The sequence below is a fragment of the Strix uralensis genome, chromosome 5 (genome assembly GCF_047716275.1).
Source record: "Strix uralensis isolate ZFMK-TIS-50842 chromosome 5, bStrUra1, whole genome shotgun sequence".
Classification (NCBI taxonomy): domain Eukaryota; kingdom Metazoa; phylum Chordata; class Aves; order Strigiformes; family Strigidae; genus Strix; species Strix uralensis.
In genome coordinates this window covers 46,366,615-46,386,862 of record NC_133976.1, presented here as the reverse complement: position 1 = coordinate 46,386,862, position 20,248 = coordinate 46,366,615, and the positions used below count along the sequence as shown (strand labels likewise).

Sequence of the window (20,248 nt, the reverse complement as noted above, 5' to 3'; positions counted from 1 at the left end):
TGCAAAATTTGTTTGTTTTTCTTAGTATTATAAAAGAATTTCAGAGGATTAGCTTTTGTGAAAGTGCTAAAAAGAAATGCATTTTTCTTGAGTCTATTCCTATCGAAATACAAATAATTCACTTTGCATATTCAACTATTTTAAAATAAATATTAGTTCTATGTACAACATCTTTAAATACTTTGTCCCTAGTATTCAGATAAAATGAACTTCCACATGTAAAGTTAAATAAAATAAAAAGTTCAGAGGGACTGCAGTTCATAATGCTATGCATTATCTTTCACTAGATTCTTCATACCATAAATTCTGATGTAGGTGTGAGGGTACTTGATTTTTATGATCCATATTGACAAAAAATGACAAACAATTAGAAGCATGGAATATTTTTCCACAGTTGAAAAGATACTCTGCCTATACAAATTTCAACTAAATATTAAAGATAGAAGTAGGAATGAAGATAAAAATTCAATAAATTATCTGACACTACAACAAATGAGACTGCAAACCAAAAAAGCCTCACCACTCATAGGTCACCGTCACCTTTAGCCCCCAGACTCCACTACAGTCAACAGGACTGCTTGTCTCTGAATCACCCACTTCTCCTTCTCCTAGTTTTAGAACTGATTTTGTATTTCAGACTGTTCTTCAAACATCATCTAAGTAGTTGCAGTTCCTCCATTTTATGGCTTTGCCCAACTCTCAGGTTTGACTTTTGCTGTATAAGCTCTAGGTCTCATACCAGCATATATCTGCTGCTGCTTAGAAGATGAACATGGATTCTAACATGTACTGTAAGGGTCTGAAATTGAAACTCTTGTCCAGAACCACTGGCCCTTGGCACTTTAACCAATTTGAATGACATGTACTAATGAACCTCAGTAATAATGCTGAGTGTCATTGCTCAGCAGACTCAGTTTCCCCTAGCCAGCCATTTCCCCGAGGAAGATGGGTGCCTAGCTTCACTGTGCTGTCTCCCTTGTACCTCCAAGAAGGCAAGGAAAATCCTAGTAATGAAAAATGAATAGAGAATTACAAACATAATAACAGTAAAAGTATCTAATGACACAGGAGAACTCTGCCTTTCATGAATGTTTAAATAAAAAAAGTTTTTAACTGTCAAACTGCTGTGATTTCTGTGAAATCTAAAATAGATATATATGGCACAATCAGTACTGTCTCTCGGGGGTCATTTGCTTACAAAATTTATCTTCCTACTATTGTTGAAAAACAGTCCGAACTTTTCCTTTCCAGAAGAAATGGAATGGGAAAGGAAATAGCTAACTATTTCAGCTGAGGAAGAATCGGTATTGTATGACAGTGACAAGAAAAAGAGAAAAGGCAAATCCCTTTTAGAAAGCACTTTTTGATAAGTTTTACAGCTACATCTCTAAAAGAAGCAATTTTTTTCTTGTACTTTGCCAAGGGTAATACATTTAAGCCTTATGAATACTAAACAACTGTACTCCTATACCTTCTCCTGATAGCATTTAATTATCATGTTAGTTCAAGTTTACATAACCTTGATATGTTACCAAGTCTTTAGTCTACACTGTTCTCTGTAACAAAGGTACAGAGTTAGCAGCAGAGGCTAGCCAGAACCTGATGTGATTCATCTGATACCAGAAATTAAAAATTAATAGAGGAAAGGAATCGTGGTGTTCTAACTGAAACAGTGGTTGAAATTTTCAGTACATATATGTTTTTTCAAATTAGACAACAGTTCATCATCCTGTCTTGATGAGGTTAGGTCTTTAAAAGCACTTCATCTCTTGGTGCAATGTTAAAAAGATGTTTCCAGTCTCTTAAGCCACATGGATTTTAGAGCTCTTCTAGTTTTTGGAATAGGCAGGTTTGTTTAGGCTTTAAACAGTCAGAACATTCAATATTATGAATCATGAAGGTGTTGGGGGAGTTACTTATTGCAATCCTTCTACACTTACCTCGTTCCCCACTAAGTCCTTGGCCAGGAACTACTACCCTGAGGGGCTACCTCCTTTAGGTTTCAAGAAAGGTTTGGCCTTTCTGTCCACTCTTAAAATACATTTCTGTCAATACCCATTTTTTCATGCCTTCAGCAAGTATAAAATATACAAAGCTGGAAGGTCAATACTATTTTTTAAGATATAATTCATCATGCTTACAACATTAATGATGTTATTCTGTAGAGTCTTGGATTAAAGTCATGGCTCTAGGATTAGAGGCCAAAAACAATGAATTCTATAACATCTGGATAAAGCTCTAAGTAGGAAAAAGAAAAGAAGGGGAATCATACCAAGCATGCCGACATTCTAGCATTGCGACCACAGCACCAGCCCATGTCCTTCAAGTACTGACACATAGGAAATCCCCACACTTCCTCTGGGCATTCTGCAAAATGGAGAAAAAAAAATAGGCACAGCTTTCATTGGGTACTTTTCTCTTATTTACAGAATGCACAGTGTATTGAGCAAGATGAACAGGAGTTAATGGTAGCAGAAACACTTAACTGTACTAGCCCACTACCAAAAACCATGCTAGTGTTATAAAAGATGTATTTTCCCCATAAATGATGGTTTTGGTTAATGCAGAATTTCTGATAATTTCATGTTTTCCAAAATGCTTTTAAGCTAGTGTCTTTTATGAAAAGCCACTGAAAAAAGTTCCAAGGGACAAGAGGGGAGTTTGCAGATACTCATGGCACCCCCTGCCATGCCATAAGTTACAAGATATAAGATGGGCGATCACTCAGTGTAGCAGGACTTAAGTATTGCTTTTCATTGGGTTATTCTTCCACCATAAACATCTTTTAAACATCACACAGAACAATGAGTATTTGTTTATTTCAGTTCTGAAGGCCCACAATTTGCTGTGCTGCAGAATGTTTGTTTTCCAGAAAAGAGCAGCTGCAAAGGCTCCTGCTGTTTCTTCAAAACACAGAGAAGCATTTGCATCACAATCTGCACTCAGTTTGTTTCAGTGTCATTTATATTTTGAATAACAACACAATTCTTCATATTTAACACTAATGCAAATGTGGGAAAACTAAAGTACAAGGATTACTTTATAGATGTTCATAATACCCAGTTTTAAATGTAGACAAACTTTATAATGTTTTGAATTTTCATTAGCGCATTTGTCAGTTGATTTTTTAGAATGCTGAATAAGAATTACTACTTTCTTTAAAAAAAAAAAAAACAAAACCACAAATTGGCTAGGATCCTGGCTTTTTAGCACAGAAAGATGACTCAGGCATATTTAAAGATAAATCATGTAATGGGGTTAAAAAAAGGACAGCAGAAATATGATTCTTCAAATTTACCAACAGTCTGAGATACACACACGTAAGCAGATTTCACTTCATGAAAGTTAAGCAATGAAAAAGGGAAATAGGAAGCCATAAAGGGTACGACCCTTCTCCCCACAGCAAAAGCCCTCGGTTATCTAGCAGTAGTCCCCAGCCTTTGCTGACCTCTAGAGAGTAACAGCAAGCAGGTAATCTGCAGGCAACCTCACACTTTGCTCTCCTTCTAGCCTTGAGAAATGTCAGAGGCTCTTAGGGGATGAACACCGGTTTGAGGACCATGATTTAAGAATATGATTTTAATCCTGGATAATCAGCAGAAGGAGAAAGAAAATTCCTTTAGATATAAAGATGAAATTTGACAAAACAGATTGCAACCAGTTTCAGCACTAGGAACGTACTAGAATTTTGAGTGCCTCATGACAAGCTATAAAACATTAATTAACTTCAAGTCTGATTAGTGAGTACATGGAATAAAACTGAGTATTTCTAGTGCAAGGATGGTAATAACTTATTAAATATATTTTTTGCAAAGGAAACAGTGACTGCCATGGTTCCTATTGTATGATTCACACTAATAAGTCTTTCTAATACATATGTTAAAATGTTTCAAAAAAACTTTTGCAAACTGAATCAGATTAAATAATTGATTTTTTCAAGTAATCCTTTCTAATTTACACCCTGTCCTTTAGGCAACCTAATCATCCATGCAAGTTAAAAGTGCTACCTGCTGAGCTACAATCTCAATATTAGTGCACTGTACTCATGCATAATTCTGAAGAATTTATGACACCTTTGAAAAAGATAATCAGGCAAAGCACCATCTTCATTTAAATTATTGAAACTGTAAAGTAGGAGAAAAAGGGAGAGAAACTAATGCTCTAACTTAGAACTTTTTTGTGTATATCTAAAGTTGACCACACATCTACAATATTGCCTTGAATACTATTTATTTTTCATATCACGTCCACTCTTAAGCACATTGTTGATTACAAAGAAAAAATGTAGGATGAATATATTGTTGTAAAGTTTATTTATTTATCAGCTACATTTTAAAAACCTGGAAATTCTTTTAAAGCCTGCAAATATTTTCAGATATACTTAATACTATATAGCTCAATAATTACCATACTGAGCTTCTATCTGACAACACAGCAGCTGTTCTAAACTGTATAAATCTCCCAAAACATTCAAGCAACATTTTAAGTATGGGTATTCTATGGAAGATTTCACAGCAAACAGCTTAATGTTCAACAGCGCATGAAGTAAACATTATAATTCAGCATAGAGGAGCCAATCAGACAAAATTCCTTCCTTGAAAAGTGGAATGGGGAATTCCCAAAATGGGGAATTCTAGATAATCATTTGATGAGCTGAATTGAAGCTATGCTGGGATATAATCCTAGAACCTATTAGTTAAATAGCTGTGACTTTACCTCTAAGCTAACCTCTTAAAAAGACTAAATTACACATTTAATAAAATGAATTGCTGCAAACATTGCACCAAAATAATCATTAAAAAAAAAGCAATTCTGTTATATTCTAGAACAAAACATATAAACCAAACTATAATTTTAATGTGAAACACAGAGGAACAGAACATAGGAAACATGATAGAGTTAAAGCTGCATCATGAACAACTTGAAAAGTTGTATCCTAGTTCAGCTTTGTGGAACAAGATGTTTCTTTGGAAACCTACACAGAAAAAATACCAATTAAGGTAGCTTGAGGATACTTGCTGTTATTGTTCACTGTCCCCATAAATTGGACACATCTGGTAGAATTCAGAAAACATTCTCATCAAAATCACCCTGTTACACACAGCAGGGTAAGACAAAGTGTAGATTACACAGAAATGTATAATGCTGAATAAAACAGAAAAGAACAATTCCAGCCATTAGCCAAGGAACAAATTCCCATTATTTCCCTCTGACTGAGTTTAGTAACATTCATAGTTTCATGGAAGAGTTGTTTAAATGCATATATTTAAACAAACTACTCCTGTCCTTACCATTTTTTTTTAATAGTAAAGAACATTTTTTCTGACAGCCATAACACCTTCTCTCCTAGAAAAGGATTTTAATAGGAACTTTCCAAATTTTCACCAACTTTTTCCATTACAAATTTTTCCTCACAATTTTTTTCATCTATTTTGAAAAACAAAGGAACTTTATGGATCTTAAAATATAGGTGGGAGAATCCTTTTAAATATTCACATACTTTAAGCAATCCTTCAATGGATTTACTAACTTCCTGTGACCACATAGATGTCTCATGACTAACCCTTCAGCAGCTAATTTCTCACACTCCTCTAACAGGCAGAAATGTTATATGTTTTGAAGAGACTATACTATATGGGAAAGCTGGATTTGGTTTATTACATACTTGAAATCCTGTGGAGGAGATTAACACTTTGGGAAACAAGTGCAAATACATCCAGATGCCAGCCACAACTGAAAAATATTCATAGAATTTTTCACTCAACGCTGTCTAGCAAAGGAGCATACAAAGCCAGAGGTCTATATTGGTAAAACATTTTAAATTTAAGTAAATGTAAAGTCTCATACTTTATCATCAACTGAACAAGGCTAAATTTTCTATTTATAGTATGTCAGATTACCTTTCCACTTCTTCTGGGAACCCAATATTACTGTTGGTTTTTAATATTTTCTCAGAATGAAGTTCTAATTTCTTAACTTAGCCCTGGAAGTCATATGTTATTTCCTGTCCTCTAATTATTTAGACCTTTTTGTAAGACCTTCAGTAAATTGCTCTTAAGCTTTGTAGAGGAACTGGACTTCGATTTTGTGTAATTTTTGTAATACTGCAATAGTAGCAGCAGATACCATTTGGAGCATCTGGACTATTTTGAACTTTCTTTGTAAAAGATTTTCTCCCTTTCTATTCAACTTGCAAATGAAAAAAATCGAAATACGTATGGACATCTGATACACTGAAAACATTATACTGAGTAGTAAAAAAGTATAACTCACAATAAATATATATTAATAATTAGATCAACTACAACTTCCCTCATCATGCTTTAATTCTGTCTGGATACAAAGAAAAGCTTCAGGCAGCCTCATTGTTGTTACCATCCTATTCACAGACCTATTAAGATTCTTACTGGCTCAGCATTGTGTCAAATAAATTCTTTAAAAGAGTTGTTTAACTAACAAAACAATTAAGTGTATCTAGGAAACAGGATTTTCAAAATACAGAATACTGAATGTTTTCTATTTATGTTTTCTTTTTTGGTAGTTATAGAAAAAATATCTGGCAGTAGAAGTATAATGAAAGGATTTTACTAGCTAATCCTTCTGTATGTGCACAGAGGTTTCCAACAAAGTTCAAGACAATGGGACAAGCTTCTCTGCTATCTTTAATATTAGGCTTTCCATAGTTCTTAATCTCTAAGCAAGATACTACAATTTCTAGTCTGTTAACATTTACAATTTATAGTGTGTTAACATTTAAAATTTACACAGCTTCATGGCACTATATAGTTTCTATGAAACAGGACCAACAGGTCTTATTGTTACTAGACAAATAAACTTAACTAGGGTTCCATGTAGTCTTGCAGCTTCTTGTTTATCTTCCTTTGCTAACATTTCATGAAAACACATTTGCATTTACACTTCTAATCTTTTTACTTTCTTGCAGTTCCCAACTGTTCTGAACTGCAGATACCAATATAACAACTAATTTGTTATGTTTTCAGCTTTACCTTCTGGAGGAGATAGTTTTATTGAGGTAATGTATTGAACATTACTTGTTAAATTCATCCTGGTAGAAACAATTAAAAAAAAAAAAATCAAGGTTTTGTTTCACTTTTGTGGTACGTCATAGACGATAATAATGTCTGTTTGAAATTTTTCATCTGCTCTTTAAAAACAAAGTAACACAAATAAGTTATGAAAAATGGCAAAGTACTATAAAATAGAGGATTCTGATTTTCTTGAAATGCACTTTATCTTTCTATTCCATTTTTAAGATTTCAAGATTTTCTATTATATACATAATGACAACAGAAGAAATTTATTTTCTAATAATGAAGTTCATTAGATTGTATGTGGCAAAGCAAAGGCAGAAATATCCTTTTAGTGAACAGGCTGAAGTTACCACTCTACTCATTGTACTTTGTGTAAGAAATCATACCTCTCCCCAGAAAAACAAGCACTGCTTATTTCATTCCTAAACTTTATCTTTACTTAGGCAATTTATTATTGAAATGTTGTGAAACACCAGTCTCTTAAATTTTTCGGCATGAGAACATAACTTCAAGAGAAAGAGCTTATTCTAATTTAGTACAGTTATGCTGATAGCACACCCACAGCTAGTGCAGTATGAAACCACTCACAAGGTAGTTTTTAGTGACAGATATCTTAAACTTCCTTTAAAAATTACCATTAAGACTAAAATCAGTTTCTGTATTGAATTCACCTAACATTTTTTGCCATTTAATATAGAAATGTGTGAATGAATTGAAATTATAATATTAAAATATTAAGAATTTGAAATGTATTTCAAAATTGTATAGTATTACCAGTAGTTCCTAATAATATCATTCAGCGAGTTATCACTGCAGTATAATCTTCTTAGTTCTAAATGCTTAAATACATCTTGTCTCTTATCACTTAAAAACTGCTTTGGATAAAAACACCTACATCTACACTTATTTATGAAGTGTGATCAATATCAGCCCATGTAAAATATTGCATGTAGCAATATAATCAGTTAATGTAGAAGTACTCCTAAAAGAACTTCAATTTCCTTTTTATACTTTCTTACCTTTTTTTATTACATTAAAACAGTCACAACTCCTACTCATTTGCTATTATTTTGATATTAACATCTATTTCAGCTGATTTCTTACTGATGTCTTAGTGTCTCATCTTTACCCCCAATTTCCAAATTACACTACAGTTATGAAGTATATGAAGTATAATTCCCCAATTTGCCTCTCTACTTCAGTGCATGATTTACGTATTTATGATGATAATTCTCCCTGATTCATGGAGATGTTTTTCAAAGCTTTTACTGATTTTTTTTCCCCTTTTCTCACTTTCAAAGTATGAGAAACCTGGAGTTCAGACATTTATTAACATCAGTTGCATTTTTGTACTTCGCATCCAGTGCAATTGAGTGCCTATGATCTTTCTGTGATCATGAAAGAAAAACAAAGATAAAAACAAAAGAAATGCAAGACTATGTGAAAGCTCCATTTTGAACCACTCCTGGGCAGCTAGGGAATACTCAAGGCAAAAATAAAAGGAGTACCAACTGTACAGAAAAAGGACAATTGACTGAAGATCAGACAAGCTGTCCATGTGAGGTAACTGTGCAAGGAGTGCTGAGCACATTGAAAAATTTCTTTATTAATCATATACCTGTTGACCAAAAATGCTTTGGGATTCTCACGAAAGTAGATAAGGGTAACAACATGGCACCTAAAACCTGTACATGGATGAAGCCACAAGGCTGGCACTAAGATCTGCTCTTCAGATATTTAATTCAAAAAGCAATATCTGAGAGATAACAACCATAGGACTTATGTCCTTGCTTGGGTAGTTCCTGACATATTGATGGTCAGATAAAAAAATGCTATAATTTACAGGACTAAATTATTCCCTTTCCCCTTGTTCCTAGTTATCCTCTGTCTCCTCATTCCTATATTAGTATTTGAAGTTGTTATAAAATCAATGTATCCTCAAGAGCGTATGGTAAATAGCAAAATTGCATTTTTACCCATATAAAAAGCTGTGATCTAAAAAGCCTTGGGAGGATCTCCTTCTGTCTAACTAGAGCCTTCCTTCTTCCAAAGAATATAGCCAGCATTCCTAGAAGTGTAAAACTAAAGGAAAAAAAAAAAAGCAGGGCACATATGAGAACTGTAAATGGCATTATAAATGTAAATTAATTTCCCTTCGCTTCAATTTCTTGATCTCAGTTTCATCATGGAATCATAGACTCTTTTAAGTTGGAAAAGATGTTTAAGATCATCGAGTCCAACTGTAAACAACACTGCCAAGTCCACCCCTAAACCATGTCCCTAAGCACCACATCTACATGTCTTTTACATACCTCCAGGTATGGTGACTCAACCACTTCCCTGGGCAGCCTGTTCCAGTGCCTAACAACCCTTTGAGTAAGAAATTTTTACTAATATCCAATCTAAACATCCTCTGGCACAAATTGAAGGCATTTCCTCTTGTCCTATTGCTTGTTATCTGGGAGAAGAGACTGACACCCACCTCGCTACAAGTTGCAGAGTGATAAGGTCTCCCGTGAGCCTCCTTTTCTTCAAATTAAACAACCCCAGTTCCCTCAGCTGCTCCTCATAAGACCTGTGCTCCAGACCCTTCACCAGCTTCGTTGTCCTTCTTTGGACACGCTCGAGTAATTCAATGTCCTTTTTGTAGTGAGGGGCCCAAAACGGAACACAGTCATCGAGGTGTGGCCTCACCAGTGCCGAGTACAGGGGTAAGATCACTTCCCTGTTCCTGCTGGCCACGCTATTTCTGATACAAGCCAGGATGCCATTGGCCTTCTTGGCCACCTGGGCACACTGCTGGCTCATGTTCAGCTGGCTGTCAATCAACACCCCCAGGTCCCTCTCTGACTGGCAGCTCTCCAGCCACTCCTCCCCAAGCCTGTAGCGCTGCTGGGGGTTGTTGTGGTCGAAGTGCAGCACCCGGCATTTGGCCTTATTGAAACTCATACAGTTGGCCTGAGCCCATCGCTCCAGCCTGTCCAGATCTCTCTGCAGAGCCTCCCTACCCTCGAGCCGATCAACACTCCCACCCAACTTGGTGTCATCTGCAAACTTACTGAGGGTGCACTCGATCCCCTCGTCTAGATCATCAATAAAGATGTTAAACAGGAGTGGCCCCAAAACCGAGCCCTGGGGGACACCACTCGTGACCGGCCACCAACTGGATTTAACTCCATTCACCACAACTCTTTGGGCCCGGCCATCCAGCCAGTTTTTTACCCAGCAAAGCGTGTGTTCATCCAAGCCACAAGCAGCCAGTTTTGCCAGGAGAATGCTGTGGGAAACGGTGTCAAAGGCCTTACTAAAGTCAAGGTAGGCAACATCCACAGCCTTTCCCTCATCCAATAAGCAGGTCACCCTGTCGTAGAAGGAGATCAGGTTTGTCAAGCAGGACCTGCCTTTCATAAACCCATGCTGACTGGGCCTGATCATCTGGTTGTCCCACATGTGTTGTATGATGGTACTCAGGATGAGCTGCTCCATCAGCTTCCTGGGCACCAAAGTCAAGCTGACAGGTCTGTAATTTCCTGGATTATCCTTCTGACCCTTCTTATAGATGGGCATCACATTGGCCAATTTCCAATCTGTCGGGACCTCCCCGGTCAGCCAGGACTGCTGGTAAATGATGGAAAACGTCTTGGGGAGCACTCCAGCCAGCTCCTTCAGCACCCTCAGGTGTATCCCGTCTGATCCCATAGACTTGTGTATGTCTATATGATGCAGTAGGTCACTGGCTATCTCCTCCTGGAATGTGGGGCGGTCATTCTCCCAGACTCTGTCTTCTGGCTGAGGAGGCTGGATTCCCTCAGTACAACTGGTCTTGTTATTAAAGACTGAGGCAAAGAAGGCATTAAGCACCTCAGCCTTTTCCTTGTCACTAGTTACCATGTTTCCTCCTGCACCTAGCAGGGGATGGAGGCTCTCCCTGGTCTTTCTTTTGCTGCTCACATACTTATAGAAACATTTCTTGTTGTCCTTGATTGGTGAAGCCAGATTAATTTCTAGCTGGGCTTTAGACCTCCTGATTTCTGCCCTGCATAGCCTCACAGCATCTTTGTAACCATTGTGAGTCGCTAGCCCCTTCTTCCGAAGGCCATAAACTCTCCTTCTCTCTCTGAGTTGCAGCCAAAGCTCCCTGTTCAGCCAGGGTGGTCTTCTCTGGCACCGGCTTCTCTTACAGCACCTGGAGACAGCCTGCTCCTGTGCCACTAAGACTTTCTTCTTAAAGAGTGCCCAGCCTTCCTGGACCCCTATACCCCTCAGGACTGTCTCCCAAGGGATCCTGTCAAGCAGGTGCCTAAACAAGTCAGTCAGCCCTTTGGAAGTCCAGGATGTCAGTTCTTCTTCCCCCTCTCCTGGCCTCTCTAAGAATAGAGATCTCTATTATTTCATGATCACTGTGCCCTAGACAGCCTCCAGCTGCCACATCATCCACCAGTCCTTCTCTGTTCACAAAGAGGAGATCCAGCAGGGCACCTTCTCTGGTCGGTTCACTCACCAGCTGTGTCAGGAAGTTGTCTCCCACACATTCCAGGAATCTCTGGGACTGATCCCGCTCTGCTGTGTTGTATTTCCAGTAGATGTCTGGGAAGTTAAAGTCTCCCACAAGAACAAGGGCAAGCGATCGTGAGATTTCTTCTAAATGCCTGTAGAATATTTCATCCACCTCTCTGTCCTGGGTGGGTGGCCTATAGTAGACTCCCACTACGACATCTGCCCTGTTGGCCTTCCCCCTGATTCTAACGCAAAGACACTCCACCTTGTCTTCACTACACTTGTACTCAAAGCAATCATAACAGTCTCTAACATACAGCGCCACCCCACCACCTCTCCTTCTTTGCCTATCCCTCCTAAAGAGCTTGCTGTCATCAGCTGGCGCACTCCAGTCATGGGAAACATCCCACCATGTTTCTGTTATAGTCACTACATCATAATTTTCCTGTTTCATCATGGCTTCAAGCTCCTCCTGTTTGTTACCCATGCTGTGTGCATTGGTATACATGCACTTCAGATGAAGAAGCAGCCTGGTCTCCCAGGAGAAAACAGAGTTCATTTTAGTACTACCAACAAACCCAGGAACTGCCATAACAGTTGAGCTTAGTAGCTGTAACAGGAAATTAAAATAAATCCTTTGCCAACACTGTATTAAAATATTGCTTTTTAGACCTGTTACCTAATTCTAAAAACTTAGCACTAGCCATATTAAAAATCAACAACAGAAACATGAAACTCCAACTCAAACACCCAGTGAATAAGATATAAATACGGCCTTTGATTTGGACATATATATAGTGTATTAAATACTATGTCATTTCCATTTATATGATGATTCAAGAGACAGTAGTCATTTTCCAAATGCACAAACCAAAATATTTACTAGTAAAAAGAACATTATATTCTGGTACTCAAAATTGTAACTATAATATTAAAAATTTTACATTTTTGCAAAGTGCTAATTATACCTGTATTAACTGGAAAGGAAAATGACCCCTAATTTTTAAATTAAATTACCTGGAAAAAATCTCACCTTTACTGGTAAACATGGTAAATGTATAAACTCTCTTTAGAGCAAAAATAGAATTGAATTACAGGATACAAAATCCATAAACTGCCCTAAAAATGTATAAGCTAAAGGAGGAGTATTTTTATATAAACTGTTAATACTTTGATCAAATATTTTTCTGAATTTTTTTATGTATAAAAATCTATTTCTTAGACTGGACAATGGAATATTCTGGAGTTGCTTTTAATAAACTCCAAACAAAAGGGAGATGAATTTCAACACTGACAAAGGCTGTTTTATACACTAGACTTGTCTACCTCTTTCACTTAGAGAAAACTGTCACTGAAGTCAATTACCACCTTTTCATACTATCTGACACCTCTCATAGCACTCAGTCAGCAAGGCATGACACAAATTTAAAAAAGGAAAATAATTTATATCCTAAATCAGACAAATCCCATTTGCAAAGAAGGAGGAAGAGGTATAATATATACATAGACACAATATGCAGCTAGCCTTATATATCTTTTAAGGTAACCAGTAACATTAACAGAAATATATTTTATACGTCCTACTTCTAATTGTCCTTACCCCAGTCATTATTAGCTGGCAAATTTATGCATTATCTTAGTGGAAATAGGTCTTCTGTAACAAAGAACTGCAGAAGTGGATATACCATTATTATAATACAACAGAAGTCTTCTGCACAACAAACCTTGCAACATCCAAGTTGGAATTAACACTCAAGGTCACACTGTACATTAGATTTTTTCTCACCAAGGCCTTGAAATTGCAATACTCAGTGCAGAATATTGTTCTTAAAAGGAACCCTGCTGAAGTCATTCAAATATTACAAACTGTGTAGCCTACTTATGCTGTAGACTGAAGGATTAGAGCATGTACAATTGTATATTTATGTTGACATTATGCTACAAAGATGTGTAAAAAGGCAATATCCTAATACTTATAAAAATAAATCATCATCACTAGAACTGTGGAAGATATATTAAATGACTTCGTGGAAACTATATTTTAAGATGGGAAAAAGTTTTCTGAAGTTCTCTATTTGAAAATGGCCTTTGCTTTCAAAAGAAAGCTTTTTCTATCTTATTTTAGTTTGAAAGATCTTTTCTATTTGCTCTCCCTTGTTGAATATGACAGTGTGTTTATTTGCTTAGTTTGGTATAAAATGCACAATGTAAGGGATTTTATGTTGAAACAACCCATTTTTTTCTACTTCAAACAAGGTAAATAGACAACTATTTGATACTTTATTTTTTCAGAAGACTACTATTACATTCCTGTAGATGTTACTGAAATAAGTGGTGTATTGAACATGTGTAGTCCATCATTTTCATGATATTTTGTTTCCAGAGAATTCGTGTTAGAGGCCTTATGAACTGCTGGAGAAACAGGCATTAGTTCACATACCATAAGCTCTTTGCTCTTGAGAAACAAAGGCTGTCACTATGCACAGACTCTATTCTTAACAGAAGTCAGGGAAGGAATTACCTTATTCAGACCAGCAGAAAATATACAGCGACATTGTGCCTCAACAATATTATAAATACTACCATCCAAACAGATTAATCTTGCTTACCACGGATTTATAGCTTTCGTAATTCTTCTGCTCTCAGTGTAATTAGTCTTTTTGCACTTGCTCTCAATAATAGTAATTATTAAAAAAAGTGAAGATTTTTTTCTTCTCAGCTATGTAATTTTTATTATGTTCTAAATATTCTGGCCCCATTTCAGAGCATGAAATTATTAGGGTATTATTCTGAATCTCCTTGAGAGTGCACAAGCTATTTAACTGTGTTCTGCATGGTGAGAGATGAAAAAAGGTTATTAACAGATAACTTTCTTAGATCAGTAGTGTAATTGGCACAGGCAAAAAAACATTTTTCTTTCAATGCTTATAAAAGTAAATAATTCTGCATGTCCTTTGATAATAATTTGTATAGGCCTCAATTTTTCTTTAACTTTGATCTCAAATCTCTTCGATTTTTTGCAGAAATCTGAGTGTCTACAGAATTTCTTATAAATACATAGTAGTTACATACTTCATCAGCTTCATTGCTCTTAGGACACGCTTCAGCATGATAGAGCTATAAAGAATTGCTCAAGGAAACAAAGCATGGAAGAAATGGTAAATGCAGTTCTTAAGCCACAGTCCTGCTTCACAGAAGGAACTCATCAGATGAAATACCTAAAATTGAAGGATCCCTAGAAGAAGTTATAGAAAAACAGAAGTTGTAAATAGGAAAAAATTGCCAAGGCAATATGGCATTAATCCAAAAACTAGAACCAGGTTGAAACTGCCAAGCTGCAGTGTGAAACTTTTTGATTAAAAGTCTGGTTCTGGAGATCTGAACAGCAGGTAATGTAATATTAATGTCTGTGAAATGCTCAAGGGAAGGTCCAGGGAGCTTCCAAACAGGAAGCTTCACATTTATATGGAGAGAAAGTATTTTAAAGAATAGAGTCACTGGATATATGAGCAAATATAACATATTTGGGAAGAGTCAAAGTGACTTTCTTAAAGGGAAGTAATATCTCACAAACATACTGGAATTCTTTTTGAAGGCTTCAAGTAACACTTAGACAAGCATGATACAGTGGGTTTCCAAATGGCATTCAACAAGACCATTAGAGAAACTATCAAAACACAGAGCAAGATAAAAAGTACTCCTATGGGTAAGTAATTGAGAGAAACAAAGGACTGGAATAAAACACCATTTTTCACGGAGGACAGAGATCACCAGCAGAGGCCTAAGGAGACTTGTGCTGGAACAGGCTGTTGATCAAATTCACAAATGGTTTAAAAAAGTTAATGAAGAGTAGGACAAAGTTTGCCAATGATCCTAAGGGTAATAAAAATTAGAGCCATTTCTAATAAAAACTAGAGATGAAATGGCATATAAAATTCAATGTAGATGAAAGTGATTCAAATTGGGAAAAATATTAACTTAAAGTATACAATGAATAGCTTTGAACTGAGCGCTGACAGTTCGATTAAAAGATCAGTCCAGTACTAAGAAAAAAACCCCAGAAAACACTATTAAGCTACTATATAAATTCATGCTGCACCTGAATCTTGAATTCTGTGTTTGGATTTATTTTTCTCACCTTGGATAACAGGTAATACCACTCAAAAAGGTGCAGAGAAGAGAAACAGGTTTGTCATAAGTAAGGAACATTTTAATAACAGGAGCAAGTAATACAAAAAATTAAAGCTGTAAAACAGACAAAAGGGGAATGAAAAATCTGCATAATCATGAATGGGCTGGAGAAAATAAATAGGGACAGATGTGTACTGGCTTTTACACCCAAAAGTAAGGGGTATAAAAAAACTCCATGAAGTTAGCAGCCCTAAAACAATTAAAAAGAAATGCTTCACACAGCATCCTTACTGTAACATGCTACAGATGCTAAGAGTTTACATATGTACAAAAGTAACCTGAAGGATTCAAGGAATAAAAATTCATCAAGGGTTATTTATTGGAAATATACCATTTTGTTCCAAGTTCATAAGCCAAAACACGCTGGAAGCAAAGAGAGTATTTGGGGGAAGTATTGCTATGTTCTCCCTACGATTTTATACTCTTCTGTATATGCTTGCTATCGGCCTCTATGGAAGACAAGATACTGGAATAGAGGAACATTTGATGTTAACAGATCGCCTGATTTCCATGTCTCTGTTATGGATACTGAAGCCAAGCTGTATGTTTATTTTGTATCTTCATTCTACTTTATTATCAAAATATTATTTTATATAAAAATGAATTAGTCTTCTTTCATATATTGATGCCACATCTGTCAAAAAAAAGGCTTGAGAACATGATATAAGTAATATAGACATTAAAACTACATTCTCAGGTCTACCAATGCAGCAGACAGTGTGATAGCAAGCTAATTCATTACCATATGAAACTGTACTTTGACAGCACAGCAAAGAATTACAGATATTCATAACCTGTAGTAGTGGGAGACAGAAATAAATCTGCAAAATTCTCAGATATTTAAGTACCTTGAAAAACTCAGCTAAAGATGTTTCTAATATAACATCATGAATATGATGAAAGTTTGGTGCTTATTTCAAGTTTGGGACTATCTCAGTAGATTTATGCCAATTTAAACTAATAGACGATCTGTTTCATGGTGTGTTTCAATCATAAAAATAACATGGAAATAATCACTCAACTTTTTGATTCTGCCATTAATACTAACGAAATTACAACAAATTTGTATTCAGAAGTGTTAAGCTTGGATCATAACCAAGGGACAATTATTTATCTTTAGCAATTCTGAAATCCTAGAGGATTCATATTACAAAGCGATACCAAAACCTTGCATGCACTTTCCAGTACTAGGACAAATACAGAATAATTATGAAGATTATTTAAGATGAAATAGTAATTCCAAGTAATGATATACAATTCTTGATAGCATCTTCTGAGATTATAATTAAATGGAATTAAATGTCATTTTTCCTTCCCCTGAGATTTTTCAGTGGAAAGTAATCTTTATTACCCTCATCAAAATCCTTCATGCACAGCCTACTTTGTCTCTTTGTATACACTGCCAAACTCAGTCAAGGCAGTACTGAAATACAAATAACCTAACCTATTTCAGGTCTTCCATAGCATCTATCTTCCATGACATTGTAGTATCTCAGTCTACTTCTAGGATTCCAAACAAAGGAGAGGAACTACTTAAACTCTCTTTTTCCTTCATGGGAAAGACTAAATCTTTCTTGCTCAAAGACTTCACAGTTCCTTGAGTTTGTATTTTTCCTAAAAATCCCATCATTAAATGGGATTTTGCCAGGAGGAACAGGGGTCAGGGGGGCAGAAAAATGTTCTTACATTTCAGGAAACAGAATCAACTGACATTGAAATAATTTTCAAAACCCAAACGTAGGGTATGCTTTAGTTACTGCACATTATAGAAACCCTGGCTTTCTCAATTACAATCTCTTACTGTTTACACACACACAAAATTATAAATGCAAGATAGTTTCAGGTTTTAATACATTTTTATTACATTTATTCATGAAAAATACTTTAATAACTTAAATAGGTAATGCTGTCATTTAACATCTGTAAAACTTACCTAGTTAATATTTTTTCAAGTTTCATATTTTTTTCAGGACCAATTTTGATAGAAAACATCTGGGTTTTAGCGACTAGTTAGCTCTGTCACAAATTCATGAAAATGTGCTCTGTGCAGCAATATCTAAAGATGCCTTGGAAAGGAAATCAAGCTTTTTGATCTTTTGCTTGGAAGTGTTTTCCTGTGTTACCATGGTATCAGTGATAGTTATTTTAAGACACTGGCTGTGGAATATCTTTGAAAATATACCTAGGCAACACATAAATCATCTGTACTCTAATACTTCTAAAACAGTGACTGATATTTCCATATTTTAGTGGAACGGAGTGATATGAAGCCATTATATTTGTGTAAGGAATCCTTCAGAAAATTCAATTTTGAAGTTTTTGTCCACTGAATCCACCTTATTTAAGGCCTTTTCAGTTTTCACAAATCTGATAAAATTCTGTATGTGAATTTTGACTACCTTTGGTATCCCTTTTGGTTCCCTTAATTATGTTCACTAGCTTTTAAAAGTTAGAGCTTAACAAATGTAATCAAAGTTTATATTTATGAAACTTGAGGGTCCAAGGCTCTTACTTTTCTGCAAAAGGTTTGCTGACTTCTTCCAGAGTGCCTTATCGAGAAGCTACTCTCCACAGCTTCCAGGACATCTCTAGAACTCCTCTGCCCAGGTTGTATCTTCTTCTTCCTAGAGCAGTGACTTGACATTGGAAATCCTTACAAAAGCTGGCGTTCACGTTTTGCAGTACTCAAGCTAACCTCAAGAAGAGTTTCTATCAGACAGCTTTAATTGAAATTACCTATACAACTACACCTATATCTTACTTCCAATTATGAAATACTTAGCAATAGTAATGTTTATGTGTTTTTTCCTCAAAACAAGAAGATATCATATTGAAGAGTTTCACTGGTTTCTAGGCTGGTATGGATGTGTTTGGTGGTATGGAGGATGGAAGGAAGAGAATTAGAATACAGATACACATCAGCTCCTTTTTAAGGAAAGTGAAGTTTTTTTGAAAATATCTTAAATTTGCAGTTACTGTCTGTTAAGGGATAATTATAGTCCAGCTGGTACATTGCCCCAGAAATGTATTAGCTGAATGTAAGATAAAACAGCTTTCTAAAATCCTAAGGATTTAGGATCAATCCTGAACAGAGGTACAGAGTTTGTTTTAACCTAAAAATCATTAGCAAACTGATTTTTTTCCAGAAAAAGTGCCATAATGGCTCACTATGTAAATAGGTTTATGTAAAAAGTCTCTAATAAATAGTAAAATCCTTACTACCTGGGTGTTATTGACTATCTGATGCAGTAACAGTGAAGAAAAACCCCAAAGGAATCAATTATACTAATGGTTAAGTGCATTTTATCCATAGAAGAATCTCTGTATAAACAGCCAATTCTCCTTAGAGAAAGCCAAAGTAAAACTACTTAGAATTCTTGAAGAGCTGTCATAATACTCCTTATTAACTGAAATTTAGTATTTGGTACTGCTTCTAACAGCAGTGAAATTTAAAGACAGATGTTAAAAGTCACTGGCTTCAACTTTTTTAATTGAATTGAAATTTGACATTACACAGCACCTCTTGGTTGTTGTAGTTACTAATAAATCAAAATAAAGGCTTTCACGATCTTAGGAGTTGAAAATTATTCCCAGCATAATTGGAAATGTGGTTCCATTACAAAAATTTCCAGATGAATTTAGCTTATTTATAGACACATAGGACACTGTATACTGATTGGAATATTCAAGACTGTGACTACTGGCACCTACTTTCATCAGAAATGCTCCCAAAGTTTTCACAGCAGGTCCAATGGCAAACTGAATCAGGCAACCTTTCAATATCTTTACTATTTTTAGAATATATGAGAAAAGGCATTATTCCTTGTAGCCAGCTCCTCAGAGACAAAAAACCCAAACTTGCAGTAACCAAGGTGATTCAACAGCCCACCAAAAATAATGTAGTAACATTTTGTTGATATGTTGTCAACTCACCACATCAGACTTATAAACACTATGTTAGGCATCAAAACAGGTAAAGTTTCTTCCCATTAATATCAGCTAATTCCACGTAATATGAAGTGAAAAAGCAATTTTTCACTGTCTTCAAACAAGACTGATCTTGGTATTAAACAAAACTTAACTGTCAAACAACATGCAGCCCAGACACCTCAAGTTACAGCAACCACCAGTCCACAGCATCTTTTTTGTGAGCTGGCATATCTGCTTCAACTAGGCTTATGAAAACAACCATCAGCATTTACATTAAAGAAGCAGCAAAGATGGAAAATGTGCTACTTTGGGGGAAAGGGTTGAGGTGAACTTGCTTCAACCTTGTCCTTAAGGATGTGCACCTCAAGAAAATAAAAAAGCTTTTAAACTGGACAAAAATACACAAATACAGGCTGGGCAAAGAGTGAACTGAGAGCAGCCCTGCGGAGAAGGACTTGGGGGTAGTAGTGGATGAAAAATTGACTGAGTCAGCAATGTGCACTCACAGCCCAGAAAGCCAACTGTATCCTGGGCTGCATCAAGAGCAGGGCGAGGGAGGTGATTCTCCACCTTTACTC

General features: G+C 36.0%; 1 protein-coding gene across 5 annotated transcripts in view; it reads right to left on the bottom strand.

Annotated features, from left to right (window-relative positions):
• Nucleotides 1-20,248, bottom strand: part of METTL25 (methyltransferase like 25) — a 72,580-nt gene that overhangs the window by 21,379 nt on the left and 30,953 nt on the right. For all 5 annotated transcript variants that reach the window (XM_074870687.1, XM_074870683.1, XM_074870686.1 and 2 more), the window contains one exon: nucleotides 2,273-2,367. In XM_074870687.1, coding sequence (XP_074726788.1) covers nucleotides 2,273-2,367 — 95 coding nt within the window. The remainder of the gene's footprint in view (nucleotides 1-2,272; nucleotides 2,368-20,248) is intronic.